This window comes from Aethina tumida, chromosome 2 (assembly GCF_024364675.1).
Source record: "Aethina tumida isolate Nest 87 chromosome 2, icAetTumi1.1, whole genome shotgun sequence".
Taxonomy (NCBI): Eukaryota; Metazoa; Arthropoda; class Insecta; order Coleoptera; family Nitidulidae; genus Aethina; species Aethina tumida.
Genome location: NC_065436.1, coordinates 4,960,117 through 4,982,201, shown reverse-complemented (window position 1 = coordinate 4,982,201; position 22,085 = coordinate 4,960,117). Strand labels below are relative to the sequence as shown.

The 22,085-nt window shown below is 24.6% G+C and overlaps 1 protein-coding gene across 1 annotated transcript in view; it reads right to left on the bottom strand.

Moving 5' to 3' along the window:
* Nucleotides 1-22,085, bottom strand: part of LOC109602466 (glutamate receptor ionotropic, kainate 1) — a 309,420-nt gene that overhangs the window by 267,340 nt on the left and 19,995 nt on the right. The window contains exon 2 of the mRNA XM_049962522.1: nucleotides 16,243-16,369. Coding sequence (XP_049818479.1) covers nucleotides 16,243-16,324 — 82 coding nt within the window. The 5' untranslated portion in view covers nucleotides 16,325-16,369. The remainder of the gene's footprint in view (nucleotides 1-16,242; nucleotides 16,370-22,085) is intronic.

Sequence of the window (22,085 nt, the reverse complement as noted above, 5' to 3'; positions counted from 1 at the left end):
CACGAGTGACGAGCACAAGTAGTCATTAAGTAAACGATGCAATTAGAAGCTGTTATATTAATATTTTACTTTAAAGAATATTTTGAACTAATAGAAAAATAAATAATTAAGATGGAAATAACCTAATTTAACCAGGATTAAATCAAATAAAGACTTTGTTTTAACATTTATTTTAAATAAAGAGGAAAACCTAAGTTTCTTCTGAAGAAAATACAGGAAAATTTAAGTTTCTTCTGAAAAAAATACAGGAGAAATTTCAAAAAATTTCTTTTTGTTCATATTTCCGTAATCTATGGTACAATTGTGTTTAAATTTGATATATATTGTATTAAAAAACATGTCTATAATTCAATGGAATCAACTTTTTCCATGTTGTGACAGTGGCGTAGACTATGGGAGTTACCCTATTCTTCTCACACTATTTTCCACACCACTGAATATTTTTTAAAACTATTAAGCTTATCATATTCTTGGCATAATTTGGAAGAAAAATGGTTCTTTAGAATATTTTGATTATCGCAGCCATTTTGAAGATATTTAAGATTTAATATTCACTTTAATTTTCTTCAAATAGTAAAACTGAAATATCTAAAAAATGGCTGTGATAATCTAAATTATCAAAAGAACCTTTTTTCTTCTACATTGAGTAAAGAATAAGAAAAGCTTGATAGTTTTAAAAAATATTCAGTGGCGAGAAAAATTGGGCGAGAAAAAGAGTAAAACCTCCCAAATCTACGCTACTGTGTCATTCTGAAAAAAGTTTACAACATTGAATTATAGGTACATATATTAGTATAAAACATATCAAATTTTAACACGATTGGACGGAAGGTTACGGAAATATAACTAAAAACAATGTTTAATATTACACTATTTTCCACACCACTGAATATTTTTTAAAACTATTAAGCTTATCATATTCTTGGCATAATTTGGAAGAAAAATGGTTCTTTTGAGTATTTTGATTATCGCAGCCATTTTGAAGATATTTAAGATTTAATATTCACTTTAATTTTCTTCAAATAGTAAAACTGAAATATCTTAAAAATGGCTGTGATAATCAAAATTATCAAGAGAACCTTTTTTCTTCTAAATTGTGTAAAGAATAAGAAAAACTTAATAGTTTTAAAAAATATTCAGTGGCGAGAAAAATTAGGCGAGAAAAAGAGTAAAACCCCCCAAATCTACGCTACTGTGTTATTATGAAAAAAGTTTACAACATTGAATTATAGGTACATATATTAGTATAAAATATACCAAATTTTAACACGATTGGACAGAAGGTTACGGAAATATAACTAAAAACAATGTTTAATATTACACTATTTTCCACACCACTGAATATTTTTTAAAACTATTAAGCTTATCATATTCTTGGCATAATTTGGAAGAAAAATGGTTCTTTTGAGTATTTTGATTATCGCAGCCATTTTGAAGATATTTAAGATTTAATATTCACTTTAATTTTCTTCAAATAGTAAAACTGAAATATCTTAAAAATGGCTGTGATAATCAAAATTATCAAGAGAACCTTTTTTCTTCTAAATTGTGTAAAGAATAAGAAAAACTTAATAGTTTTAAAAAATATTCAGTGGCGAGAAAAATTAGGCGAGAAAAAGAGTAAAACCCCCCAAATCTACGCTACTGTGTTATTATGAAAAAAGTTTACAACATTGAATTATAGGTACATATATTAGTATAAAACATACCAAATTTTAACACGATTGGACGGAAGGTTACGGAAATATAACTAAAAACAATGTTTAATATTACACTATTTTCCACACCACTGAATATTTTTTAAAACTATTAAGCTTATCATATTCTTGGCATAATTTGGAAGAAAAATGGTTCTTTTGAGTATTTTGATTATCGCAGCCATTTTGAAGATATTTAAGATTTAATATTCACTTTAATTTTCTTCAAATAGTAAAACTGAAATATCTTAAAAATGGCTGTGATAATCAAAATTATCAAGAGAACCTTTTTTCTTCTAAATTGTGTAAAGAATAAGAAAAACTTAATAGTTTTAAAAAATATTCAGTGGCGAGAAAAATTGGGCGAGAAAAAGAGTAAAACCCTCCAAATCTACGCTACTGTGTTAATATGAAAAAAGTTTACAACATTGAATTATAGGTACATATATTAGTATAAAACATACCAAATTTTAACACGATTGGACGGAAGGTTACGGAAATATAACTAAAAACAATGTTTAATATTTTAATTTGAGAGGCTGTATTTTCTTCAGGAGAAACTTTAGAAAATTAGAAGAAAAAATTAGAATTGAAAACGGCTGTGGTAGTTAATATTAATCAAGAGTACTTTTTTCTTCTAAATTGTGCAAAGAATATAAAAAGTTTAATAATTTAATAAAATATACTGTTGTAAGGAAAATAGGGCGAGAAAAAGTGTGGCACCCCAAAATCTACGCCACTGTGTTATTAAGGAAACAGTTTATTACATTGAACTGTAGGTACATATTTTAGGATTATACATTCCAAATTTAAACACGATTGGACCAAAGGTCACGGAAATATATGTAAAAACAGTTTTTAAAAATCAAATGTGAGGGGTGTATTTTCTTCAGGAGAAGAAAAAAATATTCAGACTTTCTTCAATTCAATTTTTTTATTACATAAGACTTAATCATGAACAATTTACGTCTTAAATCAGAAAATCTTAATTAAAGGTTCCCTGGAAAAAAATACTCAAATTTAAATTTCAAAAATTATTTTTTTTTTTTTGTTTTTTTTCTCGTATTTTTTTAAATTGATATCTACTACTCTAGTTCTGAGGTCACTTTAGTTTTAAATATGTTTGTTTCTTGTACAATTTAAGAAAAATAGAAAACATTCTCATAATAAAACTGTTTTTTAAGACCCAATATATAAAAACTTTCAAAAAGATGAACTAATATGTGAAAACCATTAACTTTTCTATATTTAACAGAATATATTACATTTGTTTTCCGAAGAATGGCTATGAAATCAGTAAACTAACGTAATTAAACAAACGAAATTAATTTAGGAGATATTTGACGTACATTTCGTGGCCGATCTAAAACCACTCAATTTACTCAATTTAGTATAAATTAAATTGGGCGCTCCAAACAGAAGCCCAATAAAAACATATTTCCTAAATGAAAATATCCAAAAGCGGCCGCAAAAACGCTTTTGGGCCGCGTCACTTATTTGCAAGCTCCCGGAAATAAAAGGAAGCACTTCCCAATTAACTTCCAATTTCTGCCGTAAGTAATTCGGCTGTGCGGTCTGGACCTAATGAAATTATCCAGGTCCTTTCATTGCAAAATTCAAGAGCCATCGTTTCCTGGCCGTTACATTTTCACTTTACAGCTGACTGGCTAATTCTTTCAGGACGGCGCCGCGTAATAACGACGCCCGCGGATTATTGTCGTCTTAGCGGATTTATACGTGTCTTTAACGGTCACGGTTGCGTTTCGCTCATGCCTCAAAACACAGTCCCTTTGTACACAGACACGATGCTAATTTAGAATGTGTAGTAAACTTAATTGGGGAAATAAAGTTAAATCTTTAGTATTCAGGGCAAAATTTATAAAATTATGCGCCTGGGAAACACGTCTGGCTTGGAAAAGACACAATTTAAATCCGTGTAATTTTCAAGTCCTTCACATAAAGATAACAATTAAATTAGCAATTTAATGTTTTGATTTATTTTGAAAGTTCAAGATTTTGAGTTGTATCCTTACGTTTTTCCTGCTGTATGCCTGTAAATGTTAATCTCTGAAATTACTGCAGGGATTTAGGTACAGTACATGTACGTGTTAATTTATAAATATTTTGTGCAAATTGGCTCAGCTATGATAATGTTTGTCGATCATGTCCAGAAGTAGATAGATACTCAGAGATACTCGTATGAATTCAGTAACATAATAAAATATAGTTAATACTGAATTAACTTGTTTGATCATGGAGACGCATACCCACATATTATTTGTTTATGCTATTGATTTATAATCCAATTAACCGCCTAATTAATCTTAACTACCTATTAATCAAACTATAATCAATCATTTGGTTTACCTCTAATATTTGTGTATTATATATACTTTTAATTGTAGTCGATATATTTTTCATTCATCATTCTGTTTTAACAAAGATTAACTTTTGTAAACGTATATGTTTAATTTTTAGATACTTTATAAAATTGTTACTTAATTTGAGAATAAAGAAAGTATTTTAAAGTTTTCAGGACACATAATTTAAATCTCGTACTTTGAAATAACAAAATTATTAATTAAAGTAGAAAAATAAAGTCTTTTCCCTGAAAACTGACTGAAAATTGAACTAAATTGAACAATTTCAAGATGTTTAAACGTTTATTAAACATCAAAATCATATTTTTTATAGTGTTTTAAAGGTTACTTTACTGACTAATAAAAAAAATAAATAGTACCTGTTAAAAATGAATCTAACAGTGGATAAAATAAATTACTTTTAATATAACCAACTTATTCTTAGAATTTGTTTAATAGTAACTAATTATTGGATTTGTGGCGCATTCGCCATTTTTAACAACAGTTATAAAAATGATGGATGCGAAACAAAAGGCTTAATTCAAATATTCAAATGATTTAGGATAAGATATTTGAAAACATAAAATTAATTGCCTTTTGGATGTAGTTGTAATTATACCATTTGTTTGTGCATTCACTATGTTTAAACATTTATTAAACATCAAAATCACATTTTTTATCGTATTTTAAAGGTTATTTTACTGATTAATCAAAAAAAAAAATATATATAGTACCTGTTAAAAATGGATCTAACAGTGGATAAAATAAATTACTTTTAATATAATCAACTTATTTTTAGAATTTGTGTAATAGTAATTAATTATTGGATTTGTGGCGCATTCGCCATTTTTAAGAACAGTTGTAAAAATGGTGGATGTGAAACAAGAAACTTAATTAAAATATTCAAATGAATTAGGATAAGATATTTGAAAACATAAAATTAATTGCCTTTTGGATGTAGTTGTAATTATACCATTTGTTTGTGCATTCACGATGTTTAAACATTTAATAAACATCAAAATCAGTTTTATAGTATTTTAAAGGTTATTTTACTGATTAAACAAAAAAAAATTAAATAGTACCTGTTAAAAATGGATCTAACAGTGCATAAAATAAATTACTTTTAATATAATCAATTTATTGTTAGAATTTGTATAATAGTAATTAGTTATTTGATTTGTGGCGCATTCGCCATTTTTAACAACAGTTGTAAAAATGGTGGATGCGAAACAAAAAACTTAATTAAAATATTCAAATGAATTAGGATAAGATATTTGAAAATATAAAATTAATTGTCTTTTGGATGTAATTGTAATTATACAATTTGTTTGCGCATCCACGATGTTTAAACATTTTTTAAACATGAAAATCATATTTTTTACAGTATTTTAAAGGTTACTTTGTTGATTAATTAAAAAAAATAAATAGTATCTGTGAAAAATAGATCTAACATTGGATAAAATAAATTACTTTTAATATTATAAACTTATTCTTAGAATTTGTTTAATAGTAATTAATTATTTGATTTGTGGCGCATTCGCCATTTTTAACAACTGTTGTAAAAATGGTGGATGCGAAACAAAAAACTTAATTAAAATATTCAAATGAATTAGAATAAGATATTTGAAAACATACAATTAATTGCCTTTTAAATGTAGTTGTAATTATACCATTTGTTTGTGCATTCACGATGTTTAAACATTTAATAAACATCAAAATCATATTTTTTATAGTATTTTAAAGGTTATTTTACTGATTAATCAAAAAAAAAAAAATTAAATAGTACCTGTTAAAAATGGATTTAACAGTGCATAAAATAAATTACTTTTAATATAACCAACCTATTCTTAGAATTTGTTTAATAGTAACTAATTATTAGATTTGTGACGCATTCGCCATTTTTAACAACAGTTGTAAAAATGGTGAATGCGAAACAAAAAACTTAATTAAAATATTTAAATGAATTAGGATAAGATATTTGAAAACATAAAATTAATTGCCTTTTGGATGTAATTGTAATTATACAATTTGTTTGCGCATTCACGATTTTTAAACATATATTAAACATCAAAATCATACTTTTTATAGCATTTTAAAGGTTACTTTACTGATTAATTAAAAAATTTAAATAGTACCTGTTAAAAATGGATCTAAAAATGGATAAAATGAATTACTTTTAATATAATCAACTTATTCTTAGAATTTGTTTATTAGTAATTAATTACATACTATAAAAAGTTAAACAGTAGATCAAATTAAGTAATTAAAAATAATTAAAACATTCCTAAAATGTACCAGTAACAAATTCTAAATTTGATTTTATTTGTTAATAGTTAAATTAGTTACACAGTGGTGTCTAAAAAACCAGTTGAAAACTGAGTTGAACTGAACAATTATTTGGTACTTAATAAATAGTGTTTATAAACTGGTAAATATAAAACAAAAAAAAATATTTTCTACCATAAATCATAAATTTGTTATTTCAAACTACGGGATTTAAATTGTATATCCTGAAAACTTTGAAATACTTTAATATTTCATTGTAAACAAAATATTAATTTCTTATTGTAAATTAAAATTGTTTCGGGCAATCACTGCCAAACTCGACTTAAAAAGTTCAAGATCCTAAAACTTTCGGATAACAAACCAACATTTTAAATAAATTAAATTCGAAACAACTGCTCCAGGACACAAGTATTGTCTTAAAATTTCGTTTATTTTCATTTCAGTTAAATGAAAACTTAGTACTTCAGTTGAATAATACAGAAATCAATAAGAAACTACTCACTTGACAAACTTACTTTTCAAGCTTATAAATTAATTTTACGGAAAGTTAGTTTGGAAATTCAATTCTAATTTAAATTAAACTAAGCTGTGAAAATACTAAAACGTGAACTAGTAAAATATTATTTTATCCTATGACAAGGAAATACAAATGTTTAACTTTCAAAATAATTTAGTATTGTGACCAATTTCCATAAAATATTTGAACTGCAATGTTTACATTAATGAAAATATTTACTCTAAAATAAAATAGTTTTAGAATATTGGGTAACAATGTGGTAAAATAATAGAGAAAAGTGAACAAATAGGTAAAATAAAATTGAGCTGTCCGTGTAATTACTTCAAATATAAATTATAAAGAGCATTTCATGGATTCACAACCTACAATTTATGGCATTTAAGTTAATTAGTCTCCCTTTTTCAGTCGATGTGTCATACAAGAACTACAAAATTATATTTTCAGAGCAATATTTAAACAAAATAAAAGTTTTAAAGAAACAGCATACAGAGGTTTGTTGATTTGATATCCACTTTTGCATGTTTTTAAAATAAAACTAGAGTGCTGACTCCACGGAATTTAATTCTAATTTAAATTTTCAACATGCCACACCTACACAACATGCATACACAGATGATCCATTATCTTATTTTCGTACAAATCTACAAATTTGCATATACCTTGCGTCTGTTTGTGTTAGCCAGGCGTTTGTATCACCTATTTCTGGATAAGGACTAGATGTAATGTGGCAAGTGATTCATAACATCATGCATATTCAACGGACATCAATATCACCAGAATCATAATTGGGATTTATACATGGACAACATCAACAACTGGGTCATCGGAACTGCAGGTTAAGATTTCATAAATCAGCGTCGATTGGTTTTCATTGACATTTGCTTACCATGTCAAGTGAATCTGTTGGTTAATTTATGTCGACGAATAATTAATGACTCAAAGAATAATTTGATACAGATGAGTCAAAATTTAATAAAATAAAAAATATTTTAAGTGGCCTGGTTTACTATTTATAATTTATATTTAACTTTTAAAGTACTTTAACTCAATAATCCTTATTTTTTATAGACCCTATATTATCAAGGAAGAAAATATGTATGTTAAAATTTTCCTTGAATAACTTCTTTAATAAGTCTTCCTATAAACTGTGTTTTCTAAAATAACTTTTAATATTCCTAATAATAAATTTTACTAATAGTCCTTAGGACTCCAAACTTTAACACAATAAAGCTTATTTTTATAAATTAAGAAAGTATATATTTTTAAAAACTTGAATATCTTTATACAAACAAAACCTCTTAAACTGAAAAATATGCTTTTATAAAAAATCTATTAAATGAATGAGATTTATATTTATATATGTAATAGTCCAAAGCTTTAAAGCTTTTCTTGAGAACCGTTTAACGTTGGTAAGTAAACTTCTTTTAGTTTATAGAACAGATTGTTATTATTATGATGCTTTTAAAATTAAAATAATAATATTAAATAATAATCTAATTGGAACATCCTTAAAAGGATCAAATTTTGATACATTTTAGAGGATTGTTCACCCAATATAATTTTTTAATAAAAAACACTTGATTTTTAAAAGTATTTTTATAAATTATTAATTTTCGATTTTGTTTGATGTTTAACGATCATCATTATTTCATTAAAATTAGTGAAAAATTATTCGTTTATAGTAACAAAGGAAGAATTTTTAACAAACAATTAAAAAGATTAACAATATGGTTAAAATTTATTGGGGTTGTTTTGGATGAGATCACTAAATGTAATTGTGAAACTGTCACGGGAGATTAATATTTTTTTAATTTTCGGTACAGGGAAAAACCAATCAGCAATTTAGTCCTGTACAAATAGTCCTGTCATAAAAAGCTTATTTCATGCGGATAAATGAACGAAAACTGCTAATTTTATCACACCAATTGGTTGATATGCAAACGTTTTTATGTTTTTGAATAGTTTCTGTAAATTTTATTGTCGTGACAAATTGAAGTTGTTTTACATTTTTTATTTCATTTTTATATAAACAAAAATCATTTGAATTAATACAGAGACTGACGTTACTCATTACTTTTATTTTAATGGTGTGGAATTGCTAAGTAAACTACCTTGATTAAAATTATATGTAAGATTGATTAAAGTACTAATAAATTTTATTAAAAATAATAAAGCAATGGTTGATTAAATTTGAATTCACATATACAAATAGATAACTGTCCATAATTCATAGTTTTCAAAAAATTGATCTCTTGATTGTTCCTGAAATACTTTCTAAAAAAGGTGATCAAAATAAATAGAACAATTCCAATAATGTCTCCTGAAAGAATGATTGTTAAAACTTAATTTAACATATACAGATAAAGGAAAACTGACATAACTGTCCAGAGTTGAGAGTTTTCAAAAAAATTGATTTCTTGATTGTTTCTGGAATACAAGACCTTTCTAAAATAGATGGACATAATTTGGGAACAGTCAGAACATGGCCACTAATGAATAAAATCTAAATATAACTTTGTTTCTAAAATATTTCCTGAATCAATGGTTGATTAAGTTTAGATTAACATATACAGATAGAGAAAAGCTGACATAACTGTCCAGAGTTGAGAGTTTTCAAATAAATTGATTTATTGATTGTTTCTAGAATACAAGACCTTTCTAAAATAGATGAACATAATTTAGCATCAGTCAGAACACGTCTATTAATGAATAAAATTTAAATATAACCTTTTTTCTAAAATATCTCCTGAATCAATGGTTGATTAAGCTCAGATTAACATATACAAATAGAAAAAATGTGACATAACTGTCCACAGTTGAGTTTTCAAAAAAATTGATTCCTTGATTGTTTCTGGAATACAAGACCTTTCTAAAATAGAAGGACACAATTTGGAAGCAGTCAGAACATGGCCACTAATGAATAAAATCTAAATATAACTTTGTTTCTAAAATATTTCCTGAATCAATGGTTCATTAAGCTTAGATTAACATATACAAATAGAGAAAATCTGACATAACTATCCAGAGTTGAGATTTTTCAAAAAAATTGATTTCTTGATTGTTTCTGGAATACAAGACCTTTCTAAAATAGAAGGACATAATTTGGGAGCAGTCAGAATAAGTCCACTATTGAATAAAATCTAAATATAACTTTTTTTCTAACATATCTCCTGAATCAATGGTTGATTAAGCTTAGATTAACATATACAGATAAAGAAAAACTGACATAACTGTCCAGAATTTAGAGTTAAAAAAAATGATTTCTTGATTGTTTCTGGAATACAAGACCTTTATAAAATAGATGGACATAATTTGGGAGCAGTCAGAACACGTCCACTAATGAATAAAATCTAAATATAACTTTTTTTCTAAAATATATCCTGAATCAATGGTTGATTAAGTTTAGATTAACATATACAGACAGAGAAAAGCTAACATAACTGTCCAGAGTTGAGAGTTTTCAAATAAATTGATTTCTTGATTGTTTCTGGAATACAAGACCTTTCTAAAATAGATGAACATAATTTAGCATCAGTCAGAACACGTCCATTAATGAATAAAATTTAAATATAACCTTTTTTCTAAAATATCTCCTGAATCAATGGTTGATTAAGCTCAGATTAACATATACAGATAGAAAAAATGTGACATAACTGTCCACAGTTGAGTTTTCAAAAAAATTGATTTCTTGATTGTTTCTGGAATACAAGACCTTTCTAAAATAGATGGACATAATTTGGGAACAGTCAGAACATGGCCACTAATGAATAAAATCTAAATATAACTTTGTTTCTAAAATATTTCCTGAATCAATGGTTCATTAAGCTTAGATTAACATATACAAATAGAGAAAATCTGACATAACTATCCAGAGTTGAGATTTTTCAAAAAAATTGATTTCTTGATTGTTTCTGGAATACAAGACCTTTCTAAAATAGAAGGACATAATTTGGGAGCAGTCAGAACAAGTCCACTATTGAATAAAATCTAAATATAACTTTTTTTCTAACATATCTCCTGAATCAATGGTTGATTAAGCTTAGATTAACATATACAGATAAAGAAAAACTGACATAACTGTCCAGAATTTAGAGTTAAAAAAAATGATTTCTTGATTGTTTCTGGAATACAAGACCTTTATAAAATAGATGGACATAATTTGGGAGCAGTCAGAACACGTCCACTAATGAATAAAATCTAAATATAACTTTTTTTCTAAAATATATCCTGAATCAATGGTTGATTAAGTTTAGATTAACATATACAGACAGAGAAAAGCTGACATAACTGTCCAGAGTTGAGAGTTTTCAAATAAATTGATTTCTTGATTGTTTCTAGAATACAAGACCTTTCTAAAATAGATGAACATAATTTAGCATCAGTCAGAACACGTCCATTAATGAATAAAATTTAAATATAACCTTTTTTCTAAAATATCTCCTGAATCAATGGTTGATTAAGCTCAGATTAACATATACAGATAGAAAAAATGTGACATAACTGTCCACAGTTGAGTTTTCAAAAAAATTGATTTCTTGACTGTTTCTGGAATACAAGACCTTTCTAAAATAGAAGGACATAATTTGGGAGCAGTCAGAACAAGTCCACTATTGAATAAAATCTAAATATAACTTTTTTTCTAAAATATCTCCTGAATCAATGGTTGACTTAACTTAGATTAACATATACAGATAAAGAAAAACTGACATAACTGTCCAGAATTTAGAGTTAAAAAAAATAATTTCTTGATTGTTTCTGGAATACAAGACCTTTCTAAAATAGATGGACATAATTTGGGAATAGTCAGAACATGGTCACTAATGAATAACATCTAAATATAACTTTTTTTCTAAAAGATCTCCTGAATTTATGGTCGATTAAGCTTAGATTAACATATACAGATAGAGAAAATCTGACATAAACCTCCCGAATTGAGAGTTTAAAAAAAAATGATTTCTTGATTGTTTCTGGAATACAAGACCTTTCTAAAATAGATGGACATAACTTGGGAGCAGTCAGAACACGTATAGTAATGAATAAAATCTAAATATAACTTTTTTCTAAAATATCTCCTGAATCAATGGTTGATTAAACTAAAAATCTAAATACAAAATCTTTCTACAATAGACGGTCAAAATTTGGAAGCAGTAGTTAAAACACGTCCAATAATGATTAAAATAAAATTATAATTATATATTTATATATATATATATATATAAAGAGAAAAAAGGAAAAACAGACCTATCTATATACATATATATATATATATATATATATATATATATATATATATATATATACACTTTCCACTTCATTTTTTGTATATATTTTATAATTATGAAATTCATTAAAAACACAAACGTATAAGATTGAAAGCGCAAAATTTATCAGAGAAACAAAAGCGAGAGATATAAATTTTCAGCAATTTTTCAAGAGTGAAAGTAAAGAACTCATAACAGTAAATACCGCACTAAATGTTGCACTTAATATAATGTTCCGCCGCTTTCATCACGCAGCCTACATAACTCAACAGTGTAACGTGCCCAGGGTAAAGTTTTTCCCTGCTGTTAAATTTCAACTTTCCACGATTCCCCATCTCGGTGTTTGTCGAATTTTGATTAAGTACGCTTTTATTGTAAATTGTGATGTAGTTACAGTGGCGTCGACCACTTCCTACGCCCTTTGAAATTCAACCGGTTCCCGTTACACACGATGCCCCGTTCGTATTTGCTTGTTGAATTTTAAAAGCCAACGTTGATTTATTTAACGGTTTTAATCAGGAAAATGTTGTTGACATATCCCGCTTCTATTAAAACTTCGTTTTTTTGTCGCTATCGCTTTTGTTCATTAAACCACATCATTAAGTTAGGCGCAATGATAGTTCAGTTTGAATCGTTGTTTAATCTTTTCCAATTACGAGATTTTATGCACAGTTAAACAGGCGAATATGAAATGAAAAATTGCACGAGATAAAACTAGTTCAGTAACATTTACATTTCATATTTTTTTTTATAAATTCATGTCTAAATTTAATTAAAAATGTGCCATTAATCAGAGGGCTTCCAAAGTATTCTCGTGCAAGCCCCGCTGAAAACACAATAAGCAACAGAATCCGCAAATTAAAGATACAAAATGCAAATGGATTGTGAATTTGAATAGCAAGGAAGTGAGCGCCAATTGTAAGTTAATTTCAATTATAACATAAAAAGGACGGACCTCGCTCAAAGCAATTTAACGAATTCCCTTGCAGCTAAACCTCAATGACGTAAGCAATTAAATTTGTTCAAGTTGGTCATGGAGTTTCTCAGTTTCTCCTCTAATTAATTTGACTTTTTCGGGGGGCCCCTACAGAAATATTAATTAATTAAACACTTGTGATCAAGGACTAATTAAATTTCAAAATTTCAGATTAGCCTTTGTGGTAAATTGGACGGAATGGGATGTATCTGAGTTTTGTCACACGCTTTTTTTTTAAATTAGAATAGTTCTTAATTGGACTGGGCCAGGTGAACTTTGGGGTTGTTTAGTATTTCACTAGGACCGGGTGTTTGCGAAAGTTCACTCATTATAGGTAATTACCTACGCTCATTAATTTTTAAAATGTTTAATTGGCGTGAATGATTTAATAAAGAGTAACTGTAAATAAGGACAGCTAAAATAAGTATTTCAGTCATAAATTTAATTTATTTTATTAACATTGTTTTCACTGACAGTTTCGAAATCAAAATATTAAAATTATATTTGAAAATTTGAAAGTTGCCATTTTATTTCACATTTTAATTTTTCCAATAATTTATATTTTAAAAAGAGACAGAAAATTTTAAAACTATGAACGTATGAATCGAATTAAATTATATAAAATTATATAAAATATACGTAAATAACATATATGTAAAAGTATATTGAAAATATATAATAATATATAAAAAATATGAAAATATACTATAATATATACAAATATATAAAAAAGATAAAAATATACAATAATATAAAAAAATATATAAAGAATTATATAAAAATACATAAAATATATAAAAAACATATAAAAATGTATATAAATATATAAAAAATATATACATATATAAAAATATATAACAATATATAAAAATATATAAAAATATTTCAAAATATATAAAAGCATAAAGAATTATAGAATACATATAAAAATACATAAAATATATAAAGAACATACTCAAAAATTTATAAAAATATATAGAAAATTTATAAAAATACATAAAAACTATATATATATATATATATACAAATTCTATAAATATATATTAAACAAATATAAAAATGTATAAAAGTTTATAAAAATACATAAAATTATATAAAAATATATAAAAAACATACAAAAATATTAGTAAATATATAACAATATATAAAAATATATAGAAATTTTATAAAATTATATAAAAAATATATATATAATATATAAAAATGTATAAAAAGTATACAAAAATATATAAAAATACTATAATTATATTATAGTATTTATATATACTATAAATATTATAATAAATATGTAAAAATATATAAAAGTATATAAAGATATATAAAATACATATAAAAATATATAAAATTATATAAAAATAAATAAAAAACATATAAAAATGTATACAAATATATATATAAAAATTTATATTAACATAAAAAAATATATAACAATATATAAATATATGCACAAATATAAAAAAATATATAGAAAATCTATAAAAATATATAAAATTATATAATGTATAAAAATGTATAAAAATATAAAAAAATGTATAAATATATAAAATATATATAAAATATATATAAATATATAAAAATAAATAATAATATAAAAAATATATAAATAGTATATATTTTGATTTTAATTTATGTTAAATATGAATAAATTAAAATATTAATAAAATTTTTATGAAAACATAAGATAAAATTCTAAAATATACATATAAATGTTTTTAAATATATATGAAATAACACAAGAATAATATATTTAAAAACATTTTAATTTATTTCAAAAATTGTTAAATATGAATAAATTAAAATATCAATAAAATATTTATAAAAACATAAAATTGTATGAATGATGTGATATCATTTTATCATATACAAACATTAACATAATTTATTATACACATATAAAGTATTGCATTAACTGAAATAATTTATTTGAAAAAATATTTTATAAATTTAATTTAATTTTATTTAAATATGAATAAATTGAAAAAATAAAACATATATGCAAAACATGTCTAAAATATATAAAAACATAAAAATATAATAATTTGACGTTTGTTTTTTTTAAAATTCGTTAAATATTAAAATTAAATTAAAATATAAATATTTCTAAAAACATGTGAAAAAATGTGATTTATTTTTAAATATGTCAAAAATGAATTAATAAAATTCATGAATTAATAAAACAAATAAAAATGTAAACAAACATTTTAATCTGTTGTTTTAAGGAAAATAATTTATTTGAAAAAAATTTATTTATCTATTTTAAAATGTGTTAAATATAAATGTAATTAATATGTCAATTATTTTTTGAAAATTAAGAAATTATTTATAAAAATATATGAAAAATACTAAAATGTATAAATAAATGAAATGATATTATATAAAAATTTGTGTTTATTCATTTTAAAATGTGTTAAGCATGAATTAAATTAAAATATATTAAAATATATAAAACATATAAAAGTATATAAAAATATATAAAAGTGAATGAAAGTAAATCAATTTTAATTAATTTTACACTTATCTCCACATGAAAAAATACGTTGGCAATTTATACGTCACTATAATCTAAGAAACAATAATATTACGCAACTGAAGTAGATTAGATGTTTTCGTGTTTTCTTACTAAAAACCACCCTCGGCAATCACTAACAGAAATACGTATTCCAAAGTACAAGGGGGTACTTGAGTAAACTGCCAAAGGCTCCAGAATGAATTGCCGCTATAGCTTGTTGCTCACACTTTCCTTCTGATTTTATAAATACGCGGCGTTGGTAAAATTGTTGCTTATTACATTTTGCACCGGGTTAAAATTAAACATAAAATAAAACGGCTCAACATGCACATGAACTTTTGTTTTTGTTTCCTATAGGTCTTAAAATGTAAATTATAAAACTTAAAATTTGTGCTAACGAAGTTTCTTTCTTAAATTAAGTTTTGTAATTACTGTCTTAATTATTATATGCAAGTCTGAATCATATATGAAAACTTTAACTTTTACAAGTTTCTTAGATGGGTTAATTAATAAATGAAACATTATGTCTGGCCCTACTGTAACTTAATTATTAGTGAATTCTTAATATGTAACTTTAGCAATATAATTACTTATTAACCTTTACGTCAGAATTAATTTAGATAAAACTTATCTTACCTATTCGTATCACTGGAGGTAAAGCACTAGAAACCAAAGAACTGCAAATTAGTACCAATCCCAAAGCAGCTGCCATCTTCATTAACAACAATTTTCACTTTTATCATCACTCGTCTTTAGGAGAAACCTGCAATGAAACATAACTATTAGTACATAATACTATAAACAAGAAAACAATTTTAAATTATATAATGGGTTATATAAATCTCATTTTTATTATTTTTCGCCTGATGAAGAAGTTGAAATAAAGTTGCGGTGAAATTACACAAATACATCCAACATAAACTAATGAATTGCACAAACAACTCGATGTCTGCAAATGTTTGTTGATGATCCCGTCCTAAAATAATGTTTGCTCAAGACAGAGGTAATATTCAGCTTATTAGATTTCCGTAGAAATCTTCGTTGGCTTTTCGAATTATTAACTTTTCACTTTATAGGTTCATTATTGTGATAAATTGATGTAAATAAAATTTAAAAAACTTTATATACCATAAGATATTATTTTACTTGCGGGAATATGTAAACAGCTCTTCCGTTAAGGAAACTAGTTTAAACAAGGAAAGTTTATTATGAGCCCATTGTAAACTTGCACATCATGAGCTCGTACAATTCTCAATATGTTGAGATTTTAAATTTTCCCACACGCTATTATTTCCTGTTTCACAATCAGTTAAAGATGAGTTTTAGATTCTTACTCATGAGTTCTCTATATATTATACAAACAAATCTTACCTAGACATGTTAAATTTATATAATTCTGGTTTTATTTTGTTTTAACATTTAAAATATTTCATTGATGTATATTTTTATTAAATATAACTTTATAATAATAACAAAGTTCAGTTAAAATATAAAAATAATACAATCAATATTCGTCTACTAAATTGAAATATACCTAAATAAATATATGAATAAATAAATTTTATCATGTAAATTATTATATTAAATAAATCCCTGTTTTGTTTATTTTTCTTTGTTATTTGCACAATTTTAAAAATATGTTGATATTTTACACGAGTGGCTAGAAATACTAATTCCCTTAGTCTATAAATTAAAAAAAAAAGTTGTTAAGATATTTAAATGAAATGACAGGGAACAAAAGAAATTGATGAAATATTTTTGATTATAGAAATTATTAACAAAAATTATGGAGATGTAATAATGTATTTAAACTGCTTATCCAATATAAATAATGTTAATAATTACTGATAATTATGTCAATTAATTGGCTTTTATTATATTCATTTTATTTCTAGTACGAATGAAGGAACGATTATTTTATAGATTTACAACCTTACTAATTAATGAGAAATGAACAAAACTGCACCTTTCAAATCATAAAAAATACATAGTGGGAAGAAATTAATGTAGAAATTCTTATTACCTGCTTAACTACAGCTATTGTTGGAGAGATGGCAGTGTGAACTCAGTTTATAAGTATATATTCAAGAAAACTTCGATATTCTGAAATTTATTTAAACTTTGACAATTTGATGAAAATAGAACTATATTAGAGTCAAAGCTATCAACTTCCTTCTTAATACAGTTACAGTTACAAATAAACATTATTTTTATACAATATTAGTCAAAATTTATATTCCCAATTTACTGTTAATTCTATCAGATAAATGTCTTTTATTACATTATATTAATTCTACTTCTAGTTGAATAATAGAATCATTATCCAATACATTCACAACTGTATTAATTAATAAAAACTTCACAAAACTGCACCATGTAAATCATAAAAAAACTCATAGTGGGAAGAAATTAATGCAGATATTCTTATTACCTGCTTAACTACAGCTATTGTTGGAGAGATGGCAGTGTGAACTTAGTTTAGAAGTATATATTCATGAAAACTTTGATATCCTGTAATTTATTATTTTTTAATAAACTTATTTGACAATTTGATGAATTTATAGAACTATATTAGAGTCAAAGTTGTCAACTTCCTTCTTTAACAGTTACAGTTACAAACCAACATTATTTTTATACAATATTAGACAAAATTTATATTCCCAACTTACTGTTAATTGTATCAGATAAATGGTTTTTATTATATTATATTAATTCTTTTTCTAGTTGAATAATAGAACCATTATTCAATACATTCACACCTTTATCAATTGATAAAAACTGCACAAAACTGCTCCTTGCAAATCATACAGAACTAATAGTGGGAAGAAATTAATGCAGATATTCTTATTATCTGCTTAACTACAGCTATTGTTGGAGAGATGGCAGTGTGACCTCAGTTTAGAAGTATATATTCAAGAAAAATTTGACATTCTGTAATTTATTATTTTTTACTAAAATTATTTGACAATTAGAAAAAACTAGAACTATTTTAGAGTCAAAACTGTCAACTTCCTTCTTAATACAGTTACAGTTACAAACAAACATTATTTTTATACAATATTAGACAAAATTTATATTCCCAACTTACTGTTAATTGTATCAGATAAATGGTTTTTATTACAATATATTAATTATTTTTCTGGTTGAATAATAGAACCATTATTCAATACATTCAAACCTTTATCAATTGATAAAAACTGCACAAAACTGCACCTTGCAAATCATAAAAAACTCGTAGTGGGAAGAAATTAATGCAGATATTCTTATTATCTGCTTAACTACATCTATTGTTGGAGAGATGGCAGTGTGAACTCAGGTTAAAAGTATATATTCAAGCAAACTTTGATATCCTGTAATTTATTATTTTTTAATAAACTTATTTGACAATTTGATGAATTTATAGAACTATATTAGAGTCAAAGTTGTTAACTTCCTTCTTAATACAGTTACAGTTACAAACAAACATTATTTTTATATAATATCAGAAAAAATTTATATTTCCAACTTACTGTTAATTGTATCAGATGAATGGCTTTTATTACATTATATTAATTCTTTTTCTAGTTGAATAATAGAACCATTATTCAATATATTCACAACTTTATTAATTGATAAAAACTGCACAAAATTGTACCTTGCAAATCGTAATAAATTCATAGTGGGAAGAAATTAATACAGATATTCGTATTATGTGCTTAACTACAGCTATTGTTGGAGAGATGGCAGTGTGAACTCAGTTTATAAGTATATATTCAAGAAAACTTTGATATTCTGTAATTTTAATAAACTTATTTGACAATTTGATTCATTACTTCTGATCTTTCAGTACAATACTTTTTAAATACATTCGTGTTTGGAAAAGTTTATGTATTAAAAAATTATCTATTATTTATTAAAGTTTTTTTTATATAAATTTAACTTTAACCCTTACCAAACTGCGTAATAATCTTATTAAGATGGAAGGCGTGTTGTCGGTTTCAAGAGTATTACAAAAGTTGGCAAATTCTATAAATCAGATACCAAGTTGATATTAAATTTTTTCTGACTTACTGCACAATTTTCATTAATTTGCATTTCTAATATCCTTCCATTATTTACAAAGAGGCTTTAATCTCATTATAAGTTCAAGTAAAAATTATTTACTGGAATTAAGATAATTAACTTTAATATCGATTATAACTTTTAAAAGCTTTCTCTGTAGTTGAAATGTGTATTAATAAATAACTACAATTTGAAAAAAAGGTATTTGTGTTCCATTTAATGAATATAGACAATGTCAGTTACAGTTATCTATTAAATTCACATTTACTGGTTGTAAAATCTTTACAATGTTATCTCGACTTACGCGAAACACAATCAGTTTCTTAATCTCCGAAAATATAAATCTGAAACGTAATTTTCTCGGTGCAGATGTCGTTTTTCTTTAATATATATCTTTGAGGAAAAGCGCAATGTTACCAACGCAGTAATCAGTTTATCTTGTTTCCGGCTATTGAGGGTATTGGACACAAAATTGATATCGACGAATTAAGTCTAACTTCTACAATAATTTACGCAACTTAGCTTAATTTTATTATATTTGTTTCCTCAAGCAATAACACGTATACCACAACATATTTCGGTAATCTCGAACGACACAAGACAAATTACTTGGTTAATTCAAAGCCAGAAAGTTATATCGCAGTACATAAAAATAAATTACGCAGTAAAAAAAGGCGACAACGCCATAAATAAAAGGATAAAACGGAATAAATGAATAATATAATACTTTTGTATGTTCAAGTTAATACAATTCAAACTTCCCAATGGTACTCAAAGTGGTTTTCGCTTCAGAACGGGGCCTCGTAACGAATTGCCAGAGCCACAAGATCGTTCATTATAAATTTAAACTACGAAACAATGCTACTTAGAACCTTACAGATGTCTCGGGAGAGTTTTGCATCCAGATATCTCTTCTAATGTTAACATAAGTGAACACTTGTCGGACAATTGGTACGTAAAACACAGTTATTAAATCTAAATTATTGATTAAATATATTTTATTAAATGTTTTAGTAATAATTTTTTGTCACAGGAACATTATAATATAAAAAATGTAAATTATATTCACTGACCCTTTCCAAATGTTCATAGATCTATATTAATCAATTTAATTTTTAAAGTTTTTCATATTTTTATTTAATTATCAATCCTCTTGTTTCTAAAAAAACTAATCTAAGAAGTTCTGCCGTATATGACAATCAAAATCATCATTTTGATGATTTTGAGATTTAAAAGATAGTTACTGAAAAACAATGCTTAAACCATAAAAGCTTCAAAATGTACATATATTAATATATTTAAATATTCCCAAGTAATTTATAAATAAATATTATTCATTGGATATCAAATATATTATTTGATTACCTTGCTTTTCGATTTTCTACAAATAAAAAACTATATTTCCAACATGTTCACATATATGCACATAGTCAAAAGATTTCAAATTCTATTTCATATGTTCAATTTTATAACCCACTGATCCGAATAATATTATAATAACAAATTTCATAAATAATCCACAATTTAATTTGAATATTCAAATTATTTTTCCATACTTTATGTTCGTATCTACAAATCAGCCTGATTATAACAAAATCATGTTATCGTTTGTATATTTTGTGAGCAGCAATTTAATATAGACAAAATTTAATTATTTAAATCAATAACTAAATACTAGTTTAAACTTAAATCAGATTTAATATTTAACCAATAATAAAATCAAATGGGTCTCTATAATATTAAATATAAAAACAGCAAATGAATTAAAACATATAATTATAATGCAAATATTTAAACACATTATTATATAGTAAATCAAAATTATATAAATTAGAAATATTAATTTTAAATTAAAATTAATCGAAATACGTGATGGAATACAAAAAATAATTTTGCTGCGATCCAATAAATTAATTTTACTAACAACTGATTGTGAGTGTGATTAAATCGTATTATAGTAAAAATATATTGGTAAAAATTATTTTCAGTAAAACAAATGAGGATACGACAGAAATAGACATAAATATTTTAAACTGACTGATTTTTATTGCAATAGATTATTTTATTATGTTATTTTATTAATAATATATTTATATTTGGGCTTTTGTTGAGCATATTATTTGATTTTTGTGTTCTTAAAATTAATAAAGTTAATTGTATCATATTTAGTTTAAACATTAAATTTAATAATTTCGAATTTTTTAAACAAACAAATATTAGTTTGACTGAAATATATTTGTATTTTTTCATTTACCATTTTAATAGTACAATTAAAACTTGAAACAAGCTTAAATTCGAATTGAAAATAATGTTTAAATTTATTATTTGATTTTTTTAATAAACGGTTTAAAAACTATTAAATCCTTTTGTACAATTTACAACACATTTCATTCATTTTCAATATACTAAACGTAAATGATATTACTGTACATTACAGT